At 31.6% G+C, this 24,178-nt stretch overlaps 1 protein-coding gene across 1 annotated transcript; it reads left to right on the forward strand.

The window, feature by feature from the left end:
• The first annotated feature begins 11,464 nt into the window (after window positions 1-11,464).
• LOC118185642 (uncharacterized) lies at window positions 11,465-19,349 on the forward strand. Its single transcript, XM_035355531.2, has 3 exons — window positions 11,465-11,582; window positions 17,938-18,042; window positions 18,803-19,349. Exons 1-3 carry the CDS (start codon window positions 11,577-11,579, stop codon window positions 19,241-19,243), a joined length of 552 nt encoding a protein of 183 aa, XP_035211422.2. The 5' UTR covers window positions 11,465-11,576; the 3' UTR covers window positions 19,244-19,349.
• Window positions 19,350-24,178: the final 4,829 nt, after the last annotated feature.

Here is a 24,178-nt window from a genome sequence, read left to right on the forward strand (position 1 = left end):
TGTGCTTATTAGCTAAAATCACGATCGGAATTTTCCGGAAAATGTCACATTACATGTCTTATGATCTCTCAGTTCTCTGAGACAAAATAATCTGTGATTCGAACCGTGTACTTCTCAGATTATTGCTAAAGTCCTAGCTAGTAACCTTTATCGCCTTAAAAAAATGTCGCCAAACTGCCTGTTACCATATTCTAAATATTAGCCTTGTATTCATATTAAGTGCAGAAGTTTTTAATAAATGTATTTTTAGTTTAAAACCGTTTATATTAGAGGTGTTACGATTATTTAATTCATTATTTGTAGCTCATTAGATACACATTCTTTGCAGATGTAATTCCCGAAAGCATGAGACAAATTCAGTTTTTCGCAGGTAGCAAAACGTTTACGTGCAAACATAATACAGAGTAAATTCACGATATTTTTTTAGTAAATGTTGAATTTAGACTGCTGCCTATTTTATAACGTATAACATCTTTTTGCACCTTTGCATAAAAATATTTTTATCAGAGAAGGAAACTTTAAACTATCATTGTTGTATATCATCTTCAGCAGATTAAATTTACGCGTGTGAGACTTTTTTATATATACCCTCCTATCTCTTTGTTGAATACCTTGCAAGCCAAGGATAATCATATTTGCAGTCTTATTCCAATTTATTAGCTTCATCCTAATATAATAGATACAGCTCAGTATAATGAATTCCAGCTATTTCTATTGTAAATGGATACAATATGCGCACAACTTCAAGTACCATGAATAATTTATAGCAAAAATTATAATATCGTAAAGATATTCTTAATTTCAGAAGAAATTTTGCTTCTGAAAATTCATTTCTGAAGATTTATTTTCGAAAATGGTTTATTTCTTACCTTCCTAAGTTTCCTATTGTCCTTAAAGAAGATATAAAATAAATAATGTTCAATTCATCTTTAAGAAAGAGATATCAATAACTGAGTTGTGGAAATTATTTAATTTTCAAACTAACTGATAGTTTGAAAGTGCGAATTATTATCACTATGTAAGAAATTCTTGAATTTAAATGTGTTGGTTTTAATAAATACTTAATTTACACTTAAATTATAAATTGAACAATTTTCTTACTTTATTAAATATACGATGTTTTGTTTGATAATGATTTTGGAATAACTTATAATATTGCTGAAGAACCACGCATTTTGAATTATCAGTTTGACTCACATCTTTATCAGAAGCTGTCATTCATGAAATGTCTGAATATAGTAAATTTTCCGTTGTTTGTAAAAATAAGAATAGGGTAACCATGTTTGTATTATAACTTGTAGGATGAAGATATGCTTGCGTGGCTGTGGACCTGCCGATTAAAAAAGTGGAGAAGATTAATGAATGGCAAAGAAAACTTACGGTTGCGAGCTACGAAGTTAAAGGATTTTTCAACAAAGTAAAATTCTCGTGCAACCATTGGATATTAAAAATTACGCATTTAATAAAGGGAGGAACACTTTTAGTTGATTGGATGAAAGAAATACATGGGAGGCAGAAATGGAAAATAAATGCATTAAATATCCTTCCTGTTAACTGTGATTTTGATTTTAATTTCTTCTTTGACATCTGCAAAAGTACGTTTTGGTCTACTACTGTTTTTGGTTTAATTTAGGTTTACAAGAGAGCTGCAAAGAAAAAGCAAGTATGTACAGGGAATTTTTACACGATATAATACGTACGATAAGATGATTGTCGTTATACGAATTCGTGATACACGAAGCACAGAATTAACTGAAAATGGAAGGTTCGGTTCCAAAAATTAATAAAAAATATCGTATTTTTCTCATTATAAAGCTTCAATTTATGACACTGTGTACGTATTCCAGATATTTTCAAATTCATATTCAAACCAAAGGCTTGTAACCTCCGTTTACGGGCCTAGGTCTAGTAGGTTATAAGCCTGGGTTCGGTTACAAACCTGGGTTATCAGTATGGTTACAAGCCTGGCCCTAGAAGGCGATCAGCGCCGTTTTGAAATTACATTTGTTGTTTGACATTTTTATATCATATTTATATTTAAGCTATTCGTTTACTTCTTGCAAGATAATTTATACAATGAACTTTAAATGTTTAGTAGCTATACTGGATTCGTTGTCTGCAAGGGAACTACTTTAAATATATGTGCTATTAATATTGCTCACCTGATAAATTTCTATTTTTTCCTTTCAGAATATTAGATTATTTTTATAAATGTCATTCATTCGTAATATGAATTATTATTGATATTTCTCCCATCATCTCAAACTAAATCAATCACGTTATACCGAAGTTAGCATTACTTAAAATCTTATCTCTAAATATTTAAGTCAAACAAAGAATTATAGCTAAACTTATTAGTCTCGGAGAAAACGGCCTGCCATATTCTTTAACAAGTTGAGCAGCAAGATTTGCTTCGCCAAATTTAATACAAATGATGTAGCAATATAAATGGGCGTAACGTATGCAATTTATAGTACTGTATTAGTTTCCGCATCTGATGCTTTGGATGCTATTTTATTACAAGTAGTCTAACTGTGAGGGCAAAACAAAGTTTTTGAAGGTGTAGAGACTTTAGATAATTTTTTGGAAGAAGGCAAGATGAAAAATGAGCAATCGCCTTCGCCAGGAATCGAACCACGGACCGGCTGTGCCGACCACTATACCACGAAGGCATGCTAGGAAGGCAGGAGAAATACCTTATAAAGGAAATACAGAAATGCTACTTTAAGGAGCATACATACGATTATAAGATCCCATTTAAGTTCTTTAACCAGCTGTTTTATGTTAATGGATTTTCCTATCGCCCTCATTTTTATTTTCCTGCCAAAATGTACTTTTTTACTTCTTTGTACCAAGTAAAAGGTTTGCGATACTTCCAACCGGTATTTTGATTAACTTCGCTGACTGCCGTGCCGAAGGACCGGGTTCGAATCTCGGAAAAGGCATGGATGCTTGTAAATGCATAGTGACTGTGCGGCATGGGAGCACTCTAAATATGCGGCGAGGCAAAAGTCCTCTCGAGAGGTAGGTGGTAGGGTTAGAGACCCTCGGACCCGTTCCCCGTGCTGCCTTCCGTCAAAACTGGGAGGGGAACTGAGGTAAATCGCACTGCTACCTATAGGCGCTCAATACTTGTCTAGGACAAGATATGCCAGAGACAGGCATATCTTGTCCTTTCCACAAGGAATTTTTTATGTTTAAGTTTGAATATATGTCGACAAGTGAAATTTAGTCAACAACAACAATAAGAACAAAATTTTCTTTACGAAGAAACATGAAAGTTACATGTGCGATGTTCTTATTTTTTGAAGTCATTAATTCGAAGATTTTCCCCAGGCTTTCGAACAATGGTATACTGAAGTGACAAGCGATAAAGGGAACCATATGCATATGATTGGTGTTAAAGGCACAAAAACGGCGTACCTAAAACAACAGACCGGGAAAAATCTCACCTCACCGAAGTACCTTGCTGCCAAAATATAATTTCCCAAAATGGTGGGAAACTGTGGATAAGAAATGTTTGGCAAAAGCGTCATGTTGTGTTAAAGAACCCAGAAAGTCTTTTATTCTGGGACATGTTCAGATTGCATCTAACGGATAATACGAAAAAAATATTGAAAGAGTGGAATACAGACGTGGCAGTTATTCCAGGCAGATTATCGTCATTAGTTCGGCCTTTACATGAGTACATCAATATAACATTCAAAGAAAATTTTAAACGACAGTGGAATATCTGGATGTTAGAATGTGAAAAATATTCACAACGGACGCAAATACCTGATACAAATCAAGAAATAGTGTGTGAGTGGATAATAAAAACATAAAATCAAATTAAACCCGACTTGATTAAAAAGTTATTTAAAAAATGTGGTATTTCTAATGATCGAGATGGAATGAAAATGATTTATTTATTCAACTTTTCATGTTGTCTGCTAATGAAAATTTTTGAGTTTATAAGCTTATGTCATTTCGTTTTAATAAACAACACTTACGTACGAGCAGAAATCTTATTTTTATTTGCTCATTTTTTCTTTATTTTTAAATCTATCATTTTGATATCAGACGACAGGCAAATTTCGATCTTATTTTTTGTATAAAAGTGCGCGTTGCACTCAGGTAAATATATTTCATAATTATCGGTTTATATATATTTGCAACGTTTGCGGAGGGACTATTCTTATTTTAAACTATGATAAACCAGTGTTAACACTACGCCCACTGAATATCAACTAAGCATTTGTTTTTTTATACAGTAGTAAGTAAGTATTAGAAGAATGTTTCGAAAGCCTTTTTACTTCCTTGTACGAAGTAAAAAGAAAGCATTGTAATCGCGAAAAGATTCAGGCAGCATATTTCATCCTAAATATCCATTTTGACCGCTATCGAATGCAATTTAACGACGTTTTTGCGTGATATGTGTACGTAAGGACAGAATAAAAGACTCGTTTCCTCCAAAAAAATTATAAAACTGCTTTAAAATGAATTCTGAAGAGAATTTTTCGTGGCGTCTGTGCGACCGCATGTACGTACGTATCTTGCATAACTCAAAAACGAGTAGCCTCAGAACGTTGAAATTTTGTATATAGGACTGCTATAACATGTAGATGTGCACGTCGTATTTTGGTTTCAACCGGCCGCGCCAAACGTATATAAATATATTTATAAATATATCCACTCTGTTACCTGGCTCGGTGATCTCAGTTTCTTTAATTTTATATGTTTGTAAATTGTACATTTTTTGCTTTACAAATGATTGAATTACGTTGTTTTTATCTTCCGGTTAAGGGTTTTATGCCTTTAGTAAATCTGTATGCAATATTTTCAGAATTATCAACAATTTTAAAATTGTTTAAGTGCCGCTAAGCCTAATTTGATGGCGGCCATTGGTCTTGTTTACATTTTTAAACAGGTGAGTAGCGGATTTGTTGCCAATCTAGAGAACCTTAGCTTCACAACAACAAAGATAACGCCTTCATTTATTATTTAAATCATGCTTAATCCTTTCTGGAATTTTTTCGAGGATATAAGCGTTTAAGATTTACTTTAATACATAATAATAATGGTAAATGGTAATTACTTTAATACATAATAATAATAATGGTAATTTTTAATACAGATATTTTGAGTTTTTATGTATTTTTGCCTTGTCGCGAAGTAAAAACTGAATTAAATGAATGAGAAATACTCAATCGTCTGTGGAAAACTGTTTCTTTTTTGTTTTGTTTTCTTAATTTCTTTTATACATAGTTCTAGCTTTATTATAGTATTTGAATAGAACATGTGGCAACGATTAGATAATTCTTTAAATGATACAAATTTTGTGCATTCTGAGTTATAATATGAACGAAATATAATACTGCTAAGTAAACCTAGCGCCAGAAAAGTTATGGTAAACAAAGTGAATTTTAAAGAATGTATTTATTCTATTGTGGTTTAGGCGCTGTCAGCGAAGTAGGTTCAATTCAATCTAATAAGTTTAAATAAAATACAAGAAAAAATGCGTATAATTTAATATTCCGTACAAGAAAGTTATGTGGTGTACAAATCAGATATTTTAAAAGTTATAAAAAGACTATCTAAGCGTTTTATTGAACGCGAGCTTTATTTATTTTACGTTATTATTTTCGTTAGAAATGGTGTCGCATTCCACCGGCTACAAAAACTAATGCTTGCAGATGTATATTTCGCGATTGACTCATAACATGCCACGAATACTCGGGATTTACGGATTTCTAGGTACAGAATATAATCAACAATTGTCAGCAATATACTAGTGAATAAACTGAGACTTTTAACATAATCTGATCACTCAAAGATCTAAAGGCTCTTTCTATAATTGAAACTTTCCGAAAACGTCTAACTAAAAGAAAGAAATAATTTCTAAAGAAAAGCCATTTTCCTAATTTGTCATTTCACTTGATTCATGACATTAACTCCTCCCAAACAAAAACGATCAAAGAGCCTCAAACTAATGTTATCGATCATTTACGCCTGAAGCCAAAGATAGTGGCAGGTCGTAAAACATCACAGTGCATTTTGCAATTTAAGCTTTCACTGAATTTCTTCTTAATGAACAAAATCTCTGTATTGTGAAAACGGTCATATCAGATAACAAAGTGTTGATGAATTATCAAAAAATAATTTTCTTTTTTTTTTTTTTTTCTCGTCTGCTCTGCAGAATATAGATAGCAAATGCTTAAAGTGATAGGTTTTGATTGTGAAAGAATTTTGCCCTCACATGTCAAAACTAAAAATGAAGTAAAATAGATCGTTACGTTAATTTAACACATAAATGCTACTTAAATGGTGTTTCTTTTTTAAAAGCAAACAAACATATGCAAAGTAAACTCTCGAATGTAAATGCTTAATATTTTGGTTGGATTCACCAAAACATTAAACGTGTTTAATGTTTTGGTGAATCCAACCAAAATATTAAACATTTGCATTCGAGAGTTTACTTTGCATATGTTTTTTTTTTTCTTTGCATATGTTTTTTTTTCTTTGCATACGTTTGTTTAAACAGTGTTTAATGTTTTGGTTGGATTTTTACATGTAGTACCTGAGTGTTGTTTATTTAAACGAAACGTCATAGTTTATGAACTCAAACATTTTCATCGAGAGATAACATGAAATGTTCGTCATATTTGTTCGTCACGTTTTGAATATTCTTTAAACTAATAACAACGTACGTTTGTCTTTATTAGAAAATTAGAAAAACTATCAGCACTATGTGTTTTATAAGATATTAAGTAACATTTTGACATTAAGTAACAATCATTTCTTTACCAACGAATTACTTCTTTCAGTATCTGGCAAAAATTCTGATTTAAAAAAATAAAAAGTTGAATTATTATTTAAATTTTGTTATTTTATATTGATTTTGATTTTTACGTCATAAACAGAAAACGGAAGTTTTGTAGAAGATTTCTTAGCAGAGTTGATGAAATTTGTGTAATAAAATTACGTTCGCAGTAACGTTGTAACTAGCTTATTCTCTTTTTTATTATGTTCCAAGAAACGGAATTGAAAGTACCATTTTTGCTGTTTCAAGTTTGGACGTTCGAATGTTATTTCCCTATCTTTATAACGGAAGAAATTGTCACAGAAGTTGCCATTCTACGCTTAGAAAATGCATAAATCGAAAACAATAATAAATGGCTTAAAACCGTTTCTTTAACAAATTTAATTTGCTGTTTTTCACAACCTCATATTCATGTTAACATGAACATATATTACTTGTACAATGTTTAAAATGAGCAGTTAATTGTGAAAAAAATCAAACATTAAATGCTCAAGTACAAATTACTCTGGTCCTCTTATAAGTGAATTAATTTCTTATAATGAATTTCGAAATTCAGGAGACTCACATCACGTAGCATATAAATATCAGAAACTTAAAAGATTTAGGCGTATCATGAATTCTTGATATTTGCATGCATTCGAGGTCATTTTATATCAATTAACATAGCTAAATGGATGCAGATATTTTATATAAAGATAGAACTTACCAACATGTTAAATTTTGCACACTTGTAGACTTCACATAACGCCTTTAAAAATGAGATAAATGCAATCAAACGTAAAGATTAATAAAAGCCACAACCCTCTTCAAGAATCTGCTTTGACTGATGTTATGATAAAACAGTGTATTTCGAATATCTGCTGAAAGTGCCAGAAGCTGCTACTGATCGTCGTCCAAACATTTTGTCAGTTTAGTTAACTGACCATTGCAGTAAAAAATGTGTCCTTGGCTTTTACATTTTCAACATACTTCACATGTAATTCAGTTAACCGTATGGAGATGAAGAACAGTAGAGGGATCGTGACCACGTTCCCCCATCACTCATTAACACACATGTAATACTTCTAGAACAATACAGTGAACTGTAAACGAACTATCCATAACTAAGCCAAGAGATAAGTCAAGGCACTTACGAAAGAAACGGAGTTACCTTTTATACACTTCAGCTTTTTAAATTCGGTAATGTTTTCTAGTTTGGCTTGGTTTATATGATTATCGCAAAGCACACTTGGGTGATCTGCTTAAGAGGAGGGATGCCTTCGTGGAGGATTTTCTAAGGAAACTCGGTCATATACAACCAGCTCGTTCGCCTGAGAGCGAACCCAGGTCAAACTACCAGTGGTCAGTGATTTATAAGAACACTGATATCTTCGAACTATCCAGATATACTTGACAACTCATTTATGGATCTTATATTCACACGAAATATTAGTTGACAGTTTTTGAATTATATTTGCTGTTGTTCCTTTTGATTTTTACTTCCTTGTATGAAGTAAAAAGGAAGTATTGTAATCGCGAAAAATTTCGTGTATCATATTTCAATGAAAATATCCATTTTGACCGCTATTGAATGCAATTTAACGACGTTTTTGCTTGACATCTGTACGTAAGGACAGAATAAAGGACTATAACATGTAGATATGCACGTCCCATTTTGGTTGTATATACTATCATATATATATATATATATATATATATATATATACCCACCCTGTTACTCGGCTCAGTGAGCTCAGTTTCTTTATTCTTATATGTTTGTAAATTGTGCACTTTTTGCTTTAAAATGATTGAATTGTGTTATTCTGATTACGATTTTTACGCCTTTAGTTAACCTGCATGCAATAATTGTGGAATTATCAACAAGTTAAAAGCTTTTTTTAAGTGCGGCAAAGCCTAATTTCCGATCACAGTGGCAGCCATGTTTGGTTACTTTTGAAACTTCGCAGAACAGTGGATTTGTTGCCAATCTAGAGAAACTAAGCTTCGCAACAACAAAGTAACGTCTTCTTCTATTATTGCGAATTAAATTATGCTTAATTCATTCTGGAATTAACATTTAACTTATTAGCTTGTTTTGGCGTAGAAACTGTAATTTTAATAATATTTTTTAAATTGTATTTGGTGTTTTATGTTTTTCTATAGCTTTCAAATTTTAATGAAAGTATTTTGAATTTTTATGTATTTTTTCCTTGACGCGAGGTCATTTTTATATGAATTGCGAAGTGAGAATTGAATTCATTTTTAGCGCATGCGAATTAGGTAAGCGTATCTGAATGATCTACGAAAAACTGTTTCTTTTTTATTTCTTTAATTTTTTACACATCATTTTTAGATTTATTATAGTATTTGAATAGAACTTGTGGCAATTTTTCAGATGATATAGGGTTTGTGCACTCTGAGTTATAAATGAATATTAATGCTGTTAAGTGAACGTAGCGCCGAAGTGTCACTATAGTAAATAAATAGAGTAAACTTTAAAAAGTGCATTTATTCTATTCTGATTAATGCGCTATCGACGAAGTAGATTGAATTCAAAATTCGTTAACTGTTAATTCGATATGTTTAAATGAAATGCAGGAAAATTGCATATAATTGAATATTCCGTATAAAGAAGTCATGCGGCGTACACATCAGAATTTTTGCTTTTCTTGTACGAAGTAAAATATTGAACATTTAGAGTATTATGCTTTAACGAAAATACCCATTTTGACCGTACCCGAATCCATTTGGCTATATTTTTGCGTGACTTCTGTACCTTTGTACAGAATGAAGGACTCTTTTTCCAAAATGGATTTAAAACGGATTCAAAAGGGTCTTTTTCGTGACATCTATACCTTCTTACGTATGTATCTTGTATAGAAGCGATTAACCGTAGAACGTATTGAATTTTTTATAGAGGACTGCTATAACATCTAGTTTTGCACCTCTTTTTATACATACCCACGGCTTAAAGATTCTTGCTCCGCTTTTATTTTCGGATTCATTTGTTGTAGTCATATACTTCTAATCATAGGGGTTTTAAATGACGAAAATATGCATTTTTTTGGTCATGCATGTCAAATTTGAAAAGAAATAATTTTCGGCAATTAACGAATTCAAACTACATATATAATAACAATTTATGCATGGTGTTAGTCTAACACTAAATATCTAAGAATTATAAATGTCTGATTATTGTGGTTCTAGAAAAATATTTATTAGGCCATACAAGGAATTCATGTGGGGTCCACACCACTTTTTTATTTTTTATTTTTGTATTTTAACTTCGCCCCATCAGCGGCCGAGCGGTAAAGTCGCTGAACACTAGTAGTTCGGTCCGAGGTTCGAATCCTGAGAACGGGCTGCCTGCATGGGATTTTTCGTGGTTTTCCCCATATGTAACGTATAAACGAGCCAGTTTCCCTTAGAACGTCCTCCACGAAGGCATCCCTCCCCTTAGGAAGTTAGCCCTCGAGGTTTTGCCATAATCACACACACGTATTTCAACTTCTAAACGTTTTGTTTCTTCACTTTACAGTATTTTAATTTTACCATTTCTGTATTATTTATTGTTGTCATTTATTTTCATATATTTTTTTGGCATTTCACTGATTTTACGCATATCATATAAAATCGTTGGGATATATTATCCAAATTAATTTTTTATTTTATCTATCCTGATAATATCCAGTTTAATGTAGAGCTGCCATATTAAAATTTATTAATTTATTAATTAATTTACATTTATTAATAAATGCATAAATTTATATTTTCGTTGAAATATGCATTTATTAATATTACATTTATTAATAAATGCATAAATATATATAGTAAGAGTATAACTGTAATAGATAGTGTTATACTCTACTATATATATTTAGAGTAGATAATAAAGATATATATATATATATAAAAGAGATAAGATATATATAGAGAGAGAGTAGATAATAAAGAGATATATATTATATATATTTAGAGTAGATAATCTGTACAGCAGATAATAAAGAACTTATGCATTCTTTGTTTAATCTTATAAACTGCATCATACTTGCTAGACTTACATATATATATATATATATGTTTGACAAATAAAGCTCTTAATTTTTCAGAATTCGAAACCAATATGATTTTGAATTATGCTTAACAAACAATTATTGAAATAGACTGTAAAGGAATTAGACTGAAAAGGATTTATTAGGAATGAAATGTAATTCATTTTATTTTGAAAACAAATTTCTTTTAATTTACGCTCATAAAATGTAAGATCTTTAGCGAAGGTTTATCGAAAACTACAAAGAGGGAATCGGCAACTGTTCTTTGAGCATCCAAGACAGCTTCGATGCTCATATAACAAAAGATCAATTGATAACGTCAATGGCATTAGTGAATTTGCGAAAGATAACAAGCAGTTTTATTACTTTACTTTTAAATGTTACACTGAAACACATTCTATTAACAAACAAAAGAGACACATAAAAGCAATAATTTACTATATCAGATCTTTTCTAGTGAAAGAACAGTTTCGAAGAGAAAAAAGAAATTTCTACATTGGGTGTGACCTTAAAGTAATTAAAAACATCGACACCGCCCTTTTTGTTTATTATCTTTTTTATTATTTGGAAACTTCTGATGAGTTAGTAGTTGAACTGACGGGTTGTTTGTCCTTTTGGGGGATTTCGATGATGACCGGTAGACCTTGTGTTAGATGACCGGTTAAGAATTTCGGATTGTATAAATACTGCTCTCGATTACAAGGCAAATATCAGTTTCGTCTGAGACAACTACAGCTCTAATCATGCAGGTAAGTTGGAAACTTTATATATCTGGTTTCAGGGTTTTGTTAACTTTCATTCTCGTTTAACTCTTTATAAAATATATTAGTTGTATGATTATCGAATGTCATAATTTCTTGCATAAGTTTCTGTTGCCGAGTTGGTTTGGTTAAATTTTTAAAATTTTTTTTAAATATGGCAAAGCACTCGAGGGCTATCTGCCCTAACGGAAGGGATGCCTTCGTTCAGCACATTTAAAGGGAAACTGGCTCTATATAGTCCGTCTATCATAAGAAAAGCTCTCGCCAGTTAGTCTGCAGCTGTCTGTTGCGTAAAAACGAGCTTTGACACGTTTTACGTAAGAGTGTCTTCAAGATTTGCTTTCAGTTTGCCATCTTTGTGCATTTAAAGATGAATTAGCAACCATTGGTTCGCCCCTATTTGAAATTTACTAGCCCTGTTGCTATGGCGACCGTCACCCACCAGATACTGTGGCGGGAGCTGTTCTTTTCGTATGCAGACAGTACATGCTGCACATGGGGAAAACCGAGAAAGCCAACCTGTTCGCCAGGATTCGAACCTAGGACTGGATTATCAGTGCATGCATGAAATTCATCTGGAACTCTCACGATGGTGCTTCGTATTATGTTACATATATCGGAACTACTACATGAAGCTAAAACTAATATCATGGTATTGGTTTGTTAAGTTATAGGGAAAATATGCTTAAAATTGCTTCCCAGGTATTTATTGCTGATTGGAAATATTCCCTTCACAACGTTAATTTCTTCAATTTTCGCTCAATTTAATTGGATTATGGTATTGGATCGCACGGTTTTATTGGATTCTGACGGTTGTGGGTTTATTGGGTCACGGTTTTATTTGATTCTCACAGTTGTATTGGATCTCACGATTTCATTAGATTACTATCTTTGCATCATTTCTTTCAAACCAATATGTGTTAAATTATTGTTATGTACTAAAAGAAAATTATTCTTTTAATTCAATAACATCTTTAAAATTATCTTCCTCAAATAATTACCTATTTTTTAAAATCAGCAAAGCAAAAAGCTTGTGTCTGGAGTAATCGATTTTGATGTCAAGCTGGTCTCCCTTCATCGGGAGCAATCGAATCTGCAAAACTGGTTTCTTTGCTCCTAATGAAGAGAGACCTCTACCAGTTTGCCTTCGAAATCTTTTACACCAAACACAAGGTGCTTGCTTTGCTAATTGAATGTTTCACTCTGGCATGTTTCTGTTCTGTTTTAATCTATTTTTTATTCTTCCACCTTTGAAAACTATTTTAACTCTCATTAATATACAAATTGCTCTATATAAAAAGCTAAAGCTAAAAAATACTTTTTTTTAAATTTTGTAATATCACATTTCTCTAAATTACATTAGGTTTTAAATCCTACGATTATAATATTCCATTATCAAAACTGCATTATTTATAAACTTTCATATAATTGTAAATGTATTTATAAACTTTTATAGTGAATCAATCAAAAAAAAAAATGCTTTAAGATAAAAAAGTAACAAGAATGGAAGAATATTTGCATAATATAATTCTGACGCATGTATTTCACTTACTTAAAAGTTGCTATTTAAAAGAAAGAGAGAGAGAGAGAGAGAAAGATGGTTAGGTTATTTGGTAAGGCGAAGTATACTAGGGTTATCTGCCTAAGGAAGAAATGCTTTAACAGACTTTCTAACAGAAACTCTAACAGTTAATATTTAGATACACATGGAGAAAATCATTAAAACATCTACGCAGTCAAACATTTCGTCAGGTCCTGGTCTGATTATCAGTATTAAACGGTTTTAATCACTCCGCCACAGTTGGGCCCACGCGAAAAAGGGAAATCATTAAATGTACAGAATTGAATTCCGTGTTGCCATTTTAATATGTAAAACTTCAAAATTACTGCATTTATAGACTATCATAATTTCTGTTGAGTTTTCTATATTTTCTACTGCATGATATTTCAAAGCATTTTAAAAAATAAAAAAAAAATCTGAAATGTTTCAGATTTTAAATTACGTCCAAAGGGGCGTTTTTTAACATTTTGTGTGTTACCTTTCTTTATTAAATATCATGTTCCTCGCACTTAAACCATAAAATTCCAGTGCAACAGCAATATCGCAAAATAGTTTTAAAACGAGCATATCTTTAGAATTTCCGATACAGAGACTCACGCGCTGGAGATAAAAATGTTTTTTCTGCACAACGTTGCCATTGCTCGCTTTGAAATCCTTGAGTTTGTTAATCAAAAATTCGTCAAAGTTTTAAAAAATAGGAAATCGATCATAAAACAAATTTCAAATTTCAAATTTGGTCTTCCACATGCTCATATTCGTTGGAGGATTACGTTATTCAAAATTCGATGACTCTATGTACCGTTGTTTTATCACAATACGAGAAATATACATACATTTATGCAGATTTTTCATTATTTAATTTCTTCAAATATAATGCAGGACTCTAACATTTTGTGACAACAGTTTGAAAAGTGAACCGACATTTATGAGTCCGACGCAAAATGCCAAAACGAAACTAATAGTCCTTCGGGATTCAAATCCCTTTGGACTAATTAAAATTCTTAAAGACTAGTGAATAAATTGGATTATCTGTTGTGTCTGCTATCAAGCCGTTTACAACATATAAAACCAGATTCTTTATTTTATAGTTTACAAAAAGCATCATAGAAATCTAATTCAAGAGTTAAGCGAAAGAGAATAGAGGAGAATGCCTCGTGCATGTTATTCTCTGAATTTTTTTGCGAAAACTATGTAGTATTTAACTATAAAAAATATTAAAAAATAATGTATTCAATATTTGATATATTCTGTTTGTTGTCTATAAAAGCTTTAGATAATGGAATTTGGACATTTTTAGAGGCAATGTAGTGTTGTTCGCTCTTATCTTGCTAAATATAATGTCGAGGAACTTAGTTAACTACTAAACTAATAATAAGTCCAAGGAAAAAAATAACTTAAACTCAAGAAGGGTTATTTACCCTTTATTTGCTCAAAATAAAGATTTACAGTTGGCCCCTTTCTCAGAGCGTACATGAAAGCCTCCACTCAGGCTTAAAATTAAAATGTAAGAAATAAGATCTAACTAATGACTAATTAAAGAGATTTAGCCGAAACTAACACAATTCTAAACTAGTTGGCCCATAATATAAACTTACCCAGCAAAGCTGTCAAAAGGCAAGTAATACGGCCAAGCGTAGTAACAGTTAGAGAGACGTCGCCAAAAGGCAAACGCACCTCTCTCTCTTGAAGTCAGTGGAACTTTGACTTAAATACTTTCTACTTCTCATTTGCATTTAACGCGATTCTAAAGTCTCATTCTGGCATGGAATTGTAAGCTGAAGCTAGAAGAGATAAGAAAGTCTCATAAACTTAAAATAACTGTTATAAAATTAAAATGTGCCTTACGGCATTTTAACAGTTTTGTCTTTTGAATATTTTTTGTCTTAATTAGCGACTGCAGATATTTAAAATGCTCATTTTGTAAATGCAAATGGCATTGATTACAAAATATCACCTCGCTTTAAAAAGCACTAGCATCCAAAGAATCCACTCAGTTCTTTTTCTCCGGTTAACTCAATTTTGTGAGTCTCTTCAAAACCAAAAATGTAGGTCAACAGAATGGAATTGTTTTCAACTCGTTTTAAGAGTTTTGCTTCTCCTAATGTTGTAAAATGAAGGGCAAAGAGCGTTTTATGATAACAGGAATATTTCTTAATGAATTATCGATGTTTTAGGAATTTAATTGAAAATTAGGAAAATATTTCTTGATATTGAAGATAAAGTTAATTCAATTTTTTAAGGGCCTTCAATACTCTGTTATCTTTTAAAATAGCTTCAGTTGGGAAATGGGCAGAATTTGAATTTATAATTCTCATGAATAAGATTTACGTCTATGATAATGTTCATATTAACATTCCCAGTTCAATAACTGCATTGATTTTAGATGTATATGCTATGTTCATTAGATGCAGTTCAGAAGTGTTGTTTCATGTTTATATTATCATTCCCAGTTCATTAATTGCTTGATTTACATGTATATGCTGATGCAGTTCAGAAGTGTTGAAATAAAATAATTAGTATATATATAGATATATACATATTACCAAAACCCATTTCGCCAAAATAAAGGCTGCACATACAAAATGTTACATTACGTATGTTAATAAAATATGTGCATAGAACGTAAAATAAAAAGTGAAAGGTATTAAAAAATTATCTTTAAAAATTAAAAAAATTATTAATGCTAAAAAATGTACTATGAAGTCCGGAAATATGAAGCGCCTAAGTACCTAAATTTTAATGTGTAAAGATATGCGTTATGAAATCAATTTGTAAACTGAACATATTTTGAAAATAAATAATTCAGAAAACGTCCCGTAAGCAGTGGAACTAAGTTTATTACAATGCAAAAGTATTAGGGCAGCGTTTTCACCAAACACGCACTTTAAGCAAAGATATAAGGACACGCTATTAAGACTTAATGTTAAGTAATTGCTGGCCAAAGTGCAAGGATACGTTTCATCTCACTGCACTATAGTTAGATCATTTCAACTTGATCTTACACATATTAAAACCATTGCAAGAGATATGAAAAAATACAAGCATAATCAATGCCTCCAAGTCTGTGGAAATGCCACCAAGTCAGTCAAACTGCCACCAAGTCTAATAAAGAGCCAACATTGCACCGCTGCACCCGAAAAGACGCTACCAAACCAATAATTCGAATAAGTAAGATAAAGCATGCATGAAAAGATTAAATAAAAGTGATATAAAATAACTCTGAAAATTATTCGACACTAGTACACTACACAGCTAATAGGCACCAGCGACAGCAACGAGCGCTCCAGGTTTGGCTCAAGCTGGAAAACCCTGTTATTCATTATGGGTTTTATTATCGGGAAGTGAACAACTTGCTATATGGTACTTCCGGTAGTTTTTTAGCTCGCAAGATAAACTCACACCAATGTGAATTTAAGTCCTTTAGGATGAAGACTATCAATAAACAGATAAGAGTATAATGTTGTATTCCAAAATGAGTTAACCAACCATTTCCGACAGCGTAATGGCAGACCGCACATTGAGTTGAACAGTGTTAAACGAATGTCGCATACTGCGCATGCCCAGAAAACAATTTGGCATAATTACTATGTTGGCGCGATTTGAAAAGAAGATAAATACGGTATATGGTAGATGTACCGCCATCTGATTGTAAACAAATCTGGCGTTTAAATCTTCGTAGAGTATAATGTAAATGTAAATTAATTACTGTGTTAAAATACTATTTTTTGCTGTACTGCTCAAACAACTAGAAAGCTGAAATTATTGTGAAGTAATGTGAAGCAGTGTTTGCATTCAAAATGTAAAATATAATACCTATGAAATTCTGCACACTCCTTTGGAAATGTACAAATTTTCGTTCAGAAAAAGACTGAAATTTAGGATATATTAGTTGAAAATTTATTCATTATACTTTTAAGCAATAAAAACAATTCAGGATTTACCATACGTTCCATTCGTACATACATAAAGAAACACTGAGGAATATAACAAGTGCTTGCAAATAACACTGAAGAAATTTTACAATTCCTTAATGCTAGTTATTAAATTCTTTGAGAAAATAAAAGCGCGAATATACGCTAACAAACTAAGCGAGATACTCCAGTTTACAATTACTGAATTATAACATGTAAACAAATTACATTTAAATAACGAATTATTACGAACATATGTTAACAAATATTAAATGCACTGTTATTGACAAATTACAATGAAATATATATTAGAAAAATAAGCAAGTGCAATCGGTATGAACGTTAAAATAACTAATAAGCAAAGTTCGACAACATTACAGTTGTAAACATCATTCGAACACACTCGACAGCCGTGGTGATCACGAATAAGCCAGCGTAGGGTTGCTTAGTCGCCAATATTAGTCCCCGCGCCAAAGGTACACCATCAAGCATGCGCAGTAAGCGAAATTTGCTTAACATTGTTCAACTCAATGTGCGGTCTGCCATTACGCTTTCCGACACTCTTTTGTGACTTATTATTAAAAAAATACGTTAATCTTCATATTCTGTTTGATATTGCTTTAAAACGTGTTATTAATGACCACCTGTATAATGAAAGAGAAAAATTAAAACTATTGAAAGCTGTTGAACTATTAACAACTGTTTACAAAAAAACTTCCAAAGAAAGCAGTACATCTAATTTCCAAAGAAAGCAGTACTTCTTTAAAATTATGATTTACATTTAGTCTTATTTTTGTTGTTTTACTATAAGAGTATAAGTTGGCCTAATATTTTTTCAGTAGTATTTATAAATAACTTCATATTTTTTCAGGCTATTATCCTCTTCGCTCTCTTTGCCGCTAGTCAAGCAACAGGGTTCTACTCTGTACCAGCACTTCTGAGCACTGGAGCTAGTAAACAGTACAGAGCTCAAGATGTAAGTGATGAATGGTTTATGCCTAACTTATAGTTCGACCATCTCAAGCGCAACCCTGGTTGGCAGTCTGCCAAAACACATAAACTCGTCCAAAAGGGGCTGTATTACTTGCTGCGACGTGAAATGTCTTCTCTTCTCCGGAAAGAACTATGCTGGAAGGAAAGAAAGTCCCCATTCTTCCACCCTATTTTGAGAATAATTCGGCTCGAATGGCGCATGCGTGTTTGCACTCATGGTCGCGGATGAGGCGGTCGAACTATACCAACGTTTGATTTTACTTACAATTTTAATATGCTTAGTGTTACACAGATTAAAAGATAATTACTCTTTTTTGTTTTAAATTAAAAAATAATGATTTCCTTTCCTTAACGTGAAGCTGTGAACTTTATTAGTTCTTCAAAATAGGAGAACAGTTATATAATTTATATTAAAGTATTTTACAAATATTTGGAAGGAATTTTTTTTTTTGGTTGATATTCCAATTCACCTGCAGGAACATTGTTGCAAACCTACTTTAGCAAACGTAAATGAAACCGTTTTCATTTGTTAGCTGAATAATTGGAAAGATAAACTACCTCTTATTTTTTCAATGCGAAATATTTGCGCGTCGGAACACTGTTAGTTTTAAAGATGATCGAAAAGAGACAAGCAAAGTGAATAACATTCTAAATACCTGCTTGGAAATGCATGAAAAGAGTGAATTAATATAAATTTCTTATTTATCTGCTGAAAAATTACAGCGATGAATTTTATTTTTCAGAGCATTGGTAACTATCAGTTTGGTTATGATGAGGGTCATCTTTCCGGAGGATCCTTCCGAAAAGAAGCTGGTGATGCCTTTGGTAACAAAATCGGATCTTATGGCCTGAGGGATGCTGATGGTCGTCAACGTATCGTCAACTACGTAGCCGATGCAGCAGGATTCAGAGCAGATATCAAGAGTAACGAACCCGGAGTTGAGCCCAAAGACCCCGCTGCAGTTTCCATCAATAAGGCTATTGCCATTGCCCCAGCTGTGGCCACCTACGCAGCAGCAGCTCCAGCTCCCGTCTTGGCCACATATGCAGCCCCAGCACCCGCTTTAGCTGCCTACGCTGCAGCCCCCGCTATCTCTTATGCTGCCCACTCTATCGCCCCTGTTGCCCACTATGGTCTCTATAAAGGTTCAGCATACCCATATGCTGGGCTTTACCACTTGTAGATAAGTTATTTAGTCATTTTTTTTTTCATTTTGAATTCCCTTCGAATTCGTCTCCCACTGTTTGACAACGATGGAAATTAGAAATAATAAAGAAGCTAAATCCAAATGATTTATTTCTATCATTGCCGACGTAAAATTTCACTAAACAAATCATGGACACGTTAATTTCACAAAAATATGTACACTTTGTGATATTTACATATGTATGAGTAATGTATGCTGTTCTTAAAAATAAGAAAAATCTACATTTACAAGACAGTCAAGAAAACTTTAAAAAAAAGCTCAAAAATATATTTTTTGAAATTTTAGTTATTTTTTTACAAAATGTTATGATTTTTAAACTAAATCCAAAAAGCACATATAATGTCTATAATTGATAAATTTAATTTATTAAATTTATCAATTATAGACATTACTTTATTACAGTATCTAATAAAGTTTTATTTTTTAAATTTAATTTCATTTTAATCAATGACATTGTAACAGTTACTAATTTTAATTTTAATGTAACTATATTTAAAATTTTATTATCAGTTTAGCGTTTAATACTAAATATTTTTAACTGCAGCACAAACTTAAATGGAAACTTAAACTGATAAAAAAAAAATTATAAAATATTTGACTTTTGGACAAAATGAATGAAAAGTTCTTAAAATAAGCAATAATAAAAATGATAAATAGTTTTCAATTTACGATGGATTACTCTAATTATATATTCTATCAAAAATCTTACAATGAAGTGTTTGCATTCCATCTTCAGTTTTCCTGCTTAGTTTAGATTTATATTTTCGAGCTTGATTGTATTTAAATTTATGAATTTTTGTAAATGAGTTAAAATGTTTTCTTAAGATAAAGCATTTCGTACATAATTGAATAATTATGATTATGAAAATTGCGTTCTTTGTTAAAAATGCACATTATTATTTTCAAGAAACTTAATGTCAAATATAAACAAAAATTTTTACATTCTACATATCCGTGCCATTGATTTATATTTATAAAACGTTATGACTCATCTGTACCCAAGCATAAAAGTCTACCAAGAATTAACGCACAAAAATATTAACTATATTATAACTGTACATTTATACACAGTTTGGAATTTGAAAAAAAAATCCTTTGATTTTTAGAAGCTTCATAAAATTTAATGTAAGATACATAGCACGTAAGAATTTAATTCATTTTTGATTAAATAGATGACTTTGTAAAGTTGAAGAATTAATTTTTTATAACTTATGAGAAGTATAACGCACGAAATATACATATTAAAGGACACCTTACATAAGGAAAACTTTGTTAATTTAAATTATAAAAGCTTCTAAATTAGAAATATTCAGTAACAGTATAACTCTGGAAAAAACAGAGCAATGAATTCATAATACATTCCTTGAAACCTACACAGGGGCTTTATAAGCATGTATAATGAACGTTTTCAATCCTAAATGCTTTCGTGGAGGAATTTTTAAAGGAATCTGACACACTAAATGATGTTAAATGTCCACTTTTATATTGTTAAGCGTGTAGAAATCCACGAAACGTCCCACGCAGTCAGGCCATTCACCAGGTTTTCATCCGGGCGAGCTACCAGTGTTCAGTGGTTTTAGCCAGCCAATTAGTTGAAATACTTATATTTTGAGCAGTATCTTCGAAAAAACCCCTAATAGATTTACAAGTGTAATAGTTAACGACAGCGAATGTCCTTCACTCTATGTGCAGTTTTGTAACTAATAGGAGGGTATATGGAATAACTATTACATTCCTAAATTCGCTAAAAAAGAAATAATATTTTTGCGTGCGTTGAGATAAAAAATATTTAAGATCGTAAGAACTTAGACATAACAGGGAATGCGAACCTTTATAAATCATCCATTTGCGATAAACATTTATAGTTGCAACATACCTTAAATAGTTCATAATCCTTAAACAGTTCACTTAGAACGACAAAGTGAAAATGATATATAAAACAATTTTTTTTTTAAATGTACTTGCTTGAGAAAAGGACAGGATTCAAAACGAAGCAGAAGGGGCAAACTGAAGACAGTTTGCGAAACAGAAGTGGCGTTATAAGTAGATTCATTAACATGTTGACTAGAACGTAAAGGTGTGTAATTAATTTAATTATGGCAAAGCACACTAGGGCTATCTGCCTAAGGGGAGGGATGCCTTCGTGGAGGACTTTCTACGGGAATCCACGAAAACGCCCATGCAGCCAGCCCATTCGCGGGATTCGAACCTCGGACCTCGGACCGAAGAACGTAACGGAAAGATATTTTACCTCTCGAAATCGAATACTTAAAATTCAAAAAGAAACTTAGTAGGAGGATTTATTGAAATATGACTGAAAGAATTTTAATTAAGTATTCTTTGTTGCCATCAGATAAAACAAATATGTCACTAACATATTGGATCTAAAACCGAAAATTTAGTAATTTATATAATTTAAATCCAATAGTTTATATCAATGTCACCGAAAATACGTTTGGAAAGAATAAAAATGCCTAACACTTCAGTCTAGTTGTAACAATTATTTCACAGCATATTGAAGAATGTTCTGCAACAAACATGAATTAAAAGAGCTCTGCTTCTTTTCTTGTATTTTTTACAATATTCTAAGACTCATTTCTAATAGCAACTGAAGAAAGCGATACATTCAGATTTGAAATCAGTCCTGCTTGCATTACGATAATTCTGATGGCTAATTTTGAATCCTTTTACTAAACATTCTCTGTTGGTAAATGAACTGACTGTGCGATCAAATTATTAGTAATCAAGATAATAAAAATTTGAGCGTAAAATGAAAAGAAGGGGTGTACGGATATCTCAAAAATGAAAAAATAGTCTACATAGATAGAAAACATAGGAGATTATATAAGAGTATTTATCAATATCTCTCATATAATCTCCCCATAATCAGTGGGATATAAAAAATGAAATCTGTATATGTTTACAAAAATTCATTAAAATAAAGCATTTTTACAATGATCTGATTTAACCTATTAAAGCACTGATATTATTCAACACTTCATCAAAAAGTATTAAAAACTGTAATACTTTTGAAACTAATTAGAGCAGTCAAAATGTTCAAAACAAAAAATGTTATTTTCAATACTATGTTGTGGGATTTTAATTGTAGTTCAGAGTTAAATATTTTTTTCTCATCATCACACGTTTTCCAGAAATAGGTTAGTGGTTTCAGATTTCCAGATTTCGGTGTTTCGGTGATCTCAAAACACCAGTGGTATAGTACTAATTCAGAAGTCAAACAACAAAAATCAGCGTTATATTTACAAAATTTTCACTGGGAAAATTTTGTAAATATAACGCTGATTTTTGTTGTTTGATTTCTGAATTAGTATTTATTCGGCGTGTTATTGTGCCTTAGTGGTATAGTAGTTTTTGCTCGGGAGCCAAATTTAAGACAGTGGGTATTGAAAACTTTCTGCCTTAGACAATTAAAAGCAATAGTATAATATCTCATTCGCCATGGCGATTTGAGAAAAAAAATATTGTTTACCATAAAATACAAGAAATAATGTGTTATTTCTAAATAAACTTTTCTCTTGAAATGACGTTTGTAAATTTATGTTTGGAACGCTTTTTATACATAGGAAATGGGCAGTTTTTATTCCATGCTGTTTAATATAAAATTTATATCTGCTTCCATTTTATAATATTTCTTGGTACAAATCGGGAATTTAGTTAAATAAAAAATCAAACTTATCCTGCAAAATGTAATCAAAATATTTCTGAAACTTTACAGGCAAACTGAGTAACAGTGTAACTATTAAATTTGTGTTTCTTAATAAGTGATTGTAAAATATAATTTGTGTCTATTTGTCTTTGCTAAAAGTCTCTTTACATCGCATTTACTAATATTCCAACAACAGAAACTTCCTACTTTTATTTACTGTTAAAGGAAGGATTGAATAAAACTGTATCCAGTGAGAATATATCCTAAAATTCCCTATAGCGGAGTCATTTACGCTAGAAACTTTTGTATTTAGGTAAACAAGGTCGCAACAACAAAGCTTTAAAGTACCAAAAAATTTAAAATGCTGAAATGTTTCTAAAATTCGCCAAGTGTCAGAGATACTTAATGTGACTTAAGGTATTCACTACAAGGCTAAGAGATTCGAGCTCAGCTTAACCTATAAAAATAAGTTCTTATTGATCTGTGACTTCTTTGACATGTGTATCCTCCATTTCTTAACATTTTTACCTATTCTTGAGGAATAATGTGTGGAAATGCACAGGGAAATGATCTTCTTGTCAAAATTGTTTATAACTTTAGTTAAGTTCTTTTATTGTTTTACATTTTTGCACAAACTTCTTCTGAATATGTAGCTTTATGACAGCTCGTTTTCACAGAAAATGCTAGATATTTCCTTATCCGTGAAAGAAGAAGGAAGTTCATTCGGATATTGATTGAATAAATGGAGACTTAGCATTGACTAAATGGCATGTGTTTGGGGAGGCATTCTCAGCAGCATTGATAAAAAGGACACCTATGTCAGATTCTCTCGAAATCATTTCTCTAAACGTAAAGTCAATTTAAGAGTGAATTTTGCCTAGTTTTAAAATTGAAGTTACGATATTTCTCTCCTCCATCAGTTAGATATTATACTTTAAGGGGACTCGTACACCTTAAACTCCTCATGATCTTCGAATATGTGACTGTTGCAAGAATTGGGATATTTTATTTATTTTAAAAGCAATTACTTCCAACTTTTTATAGCTGACTACATAATATAGCTGCTTTGGAAAATAGTAAACAGAAAGTTTGTGTTGCCACATATATTTTTGTAATTTAATCCTCTTTGTGACAAAATATTTTGCAATGTTTCCACCTTGCGCGCATGATATTTTAAAAATGGCTAATGGTACATACTTGAAATTTGACGAAATCTTTATATGTGCACTATTTTCTAACTGAAC

Source organism: Stegodyphus dumicola, chromosome 9, assembly GCF_044657685.1.
Source record: "Stegodyphus dumicola isolate Sdum_Otavi_A_Nest chromosome 9, ASM4465768v1".
NCBI classification, from domain to species: domain Eukaryota; kingdom Metazoa; phylum Arthropoda; class Arachnida; order Araneae; family Eresidae; genus Stegodyphus; species Stegodyphus dumicola.

Excerpts from the sequence above, each read along its gene's own strand:
- LOC118185642 (XM_035355531.2), top strand. Across the intron at positions 18,043-18,802 it reads AACAGTACAGAGCTCAAGAT|AGCATTGGTAACTATCAGTT; the intron begins GTAAGTGATGAA and ends TTTATTTTTCAG.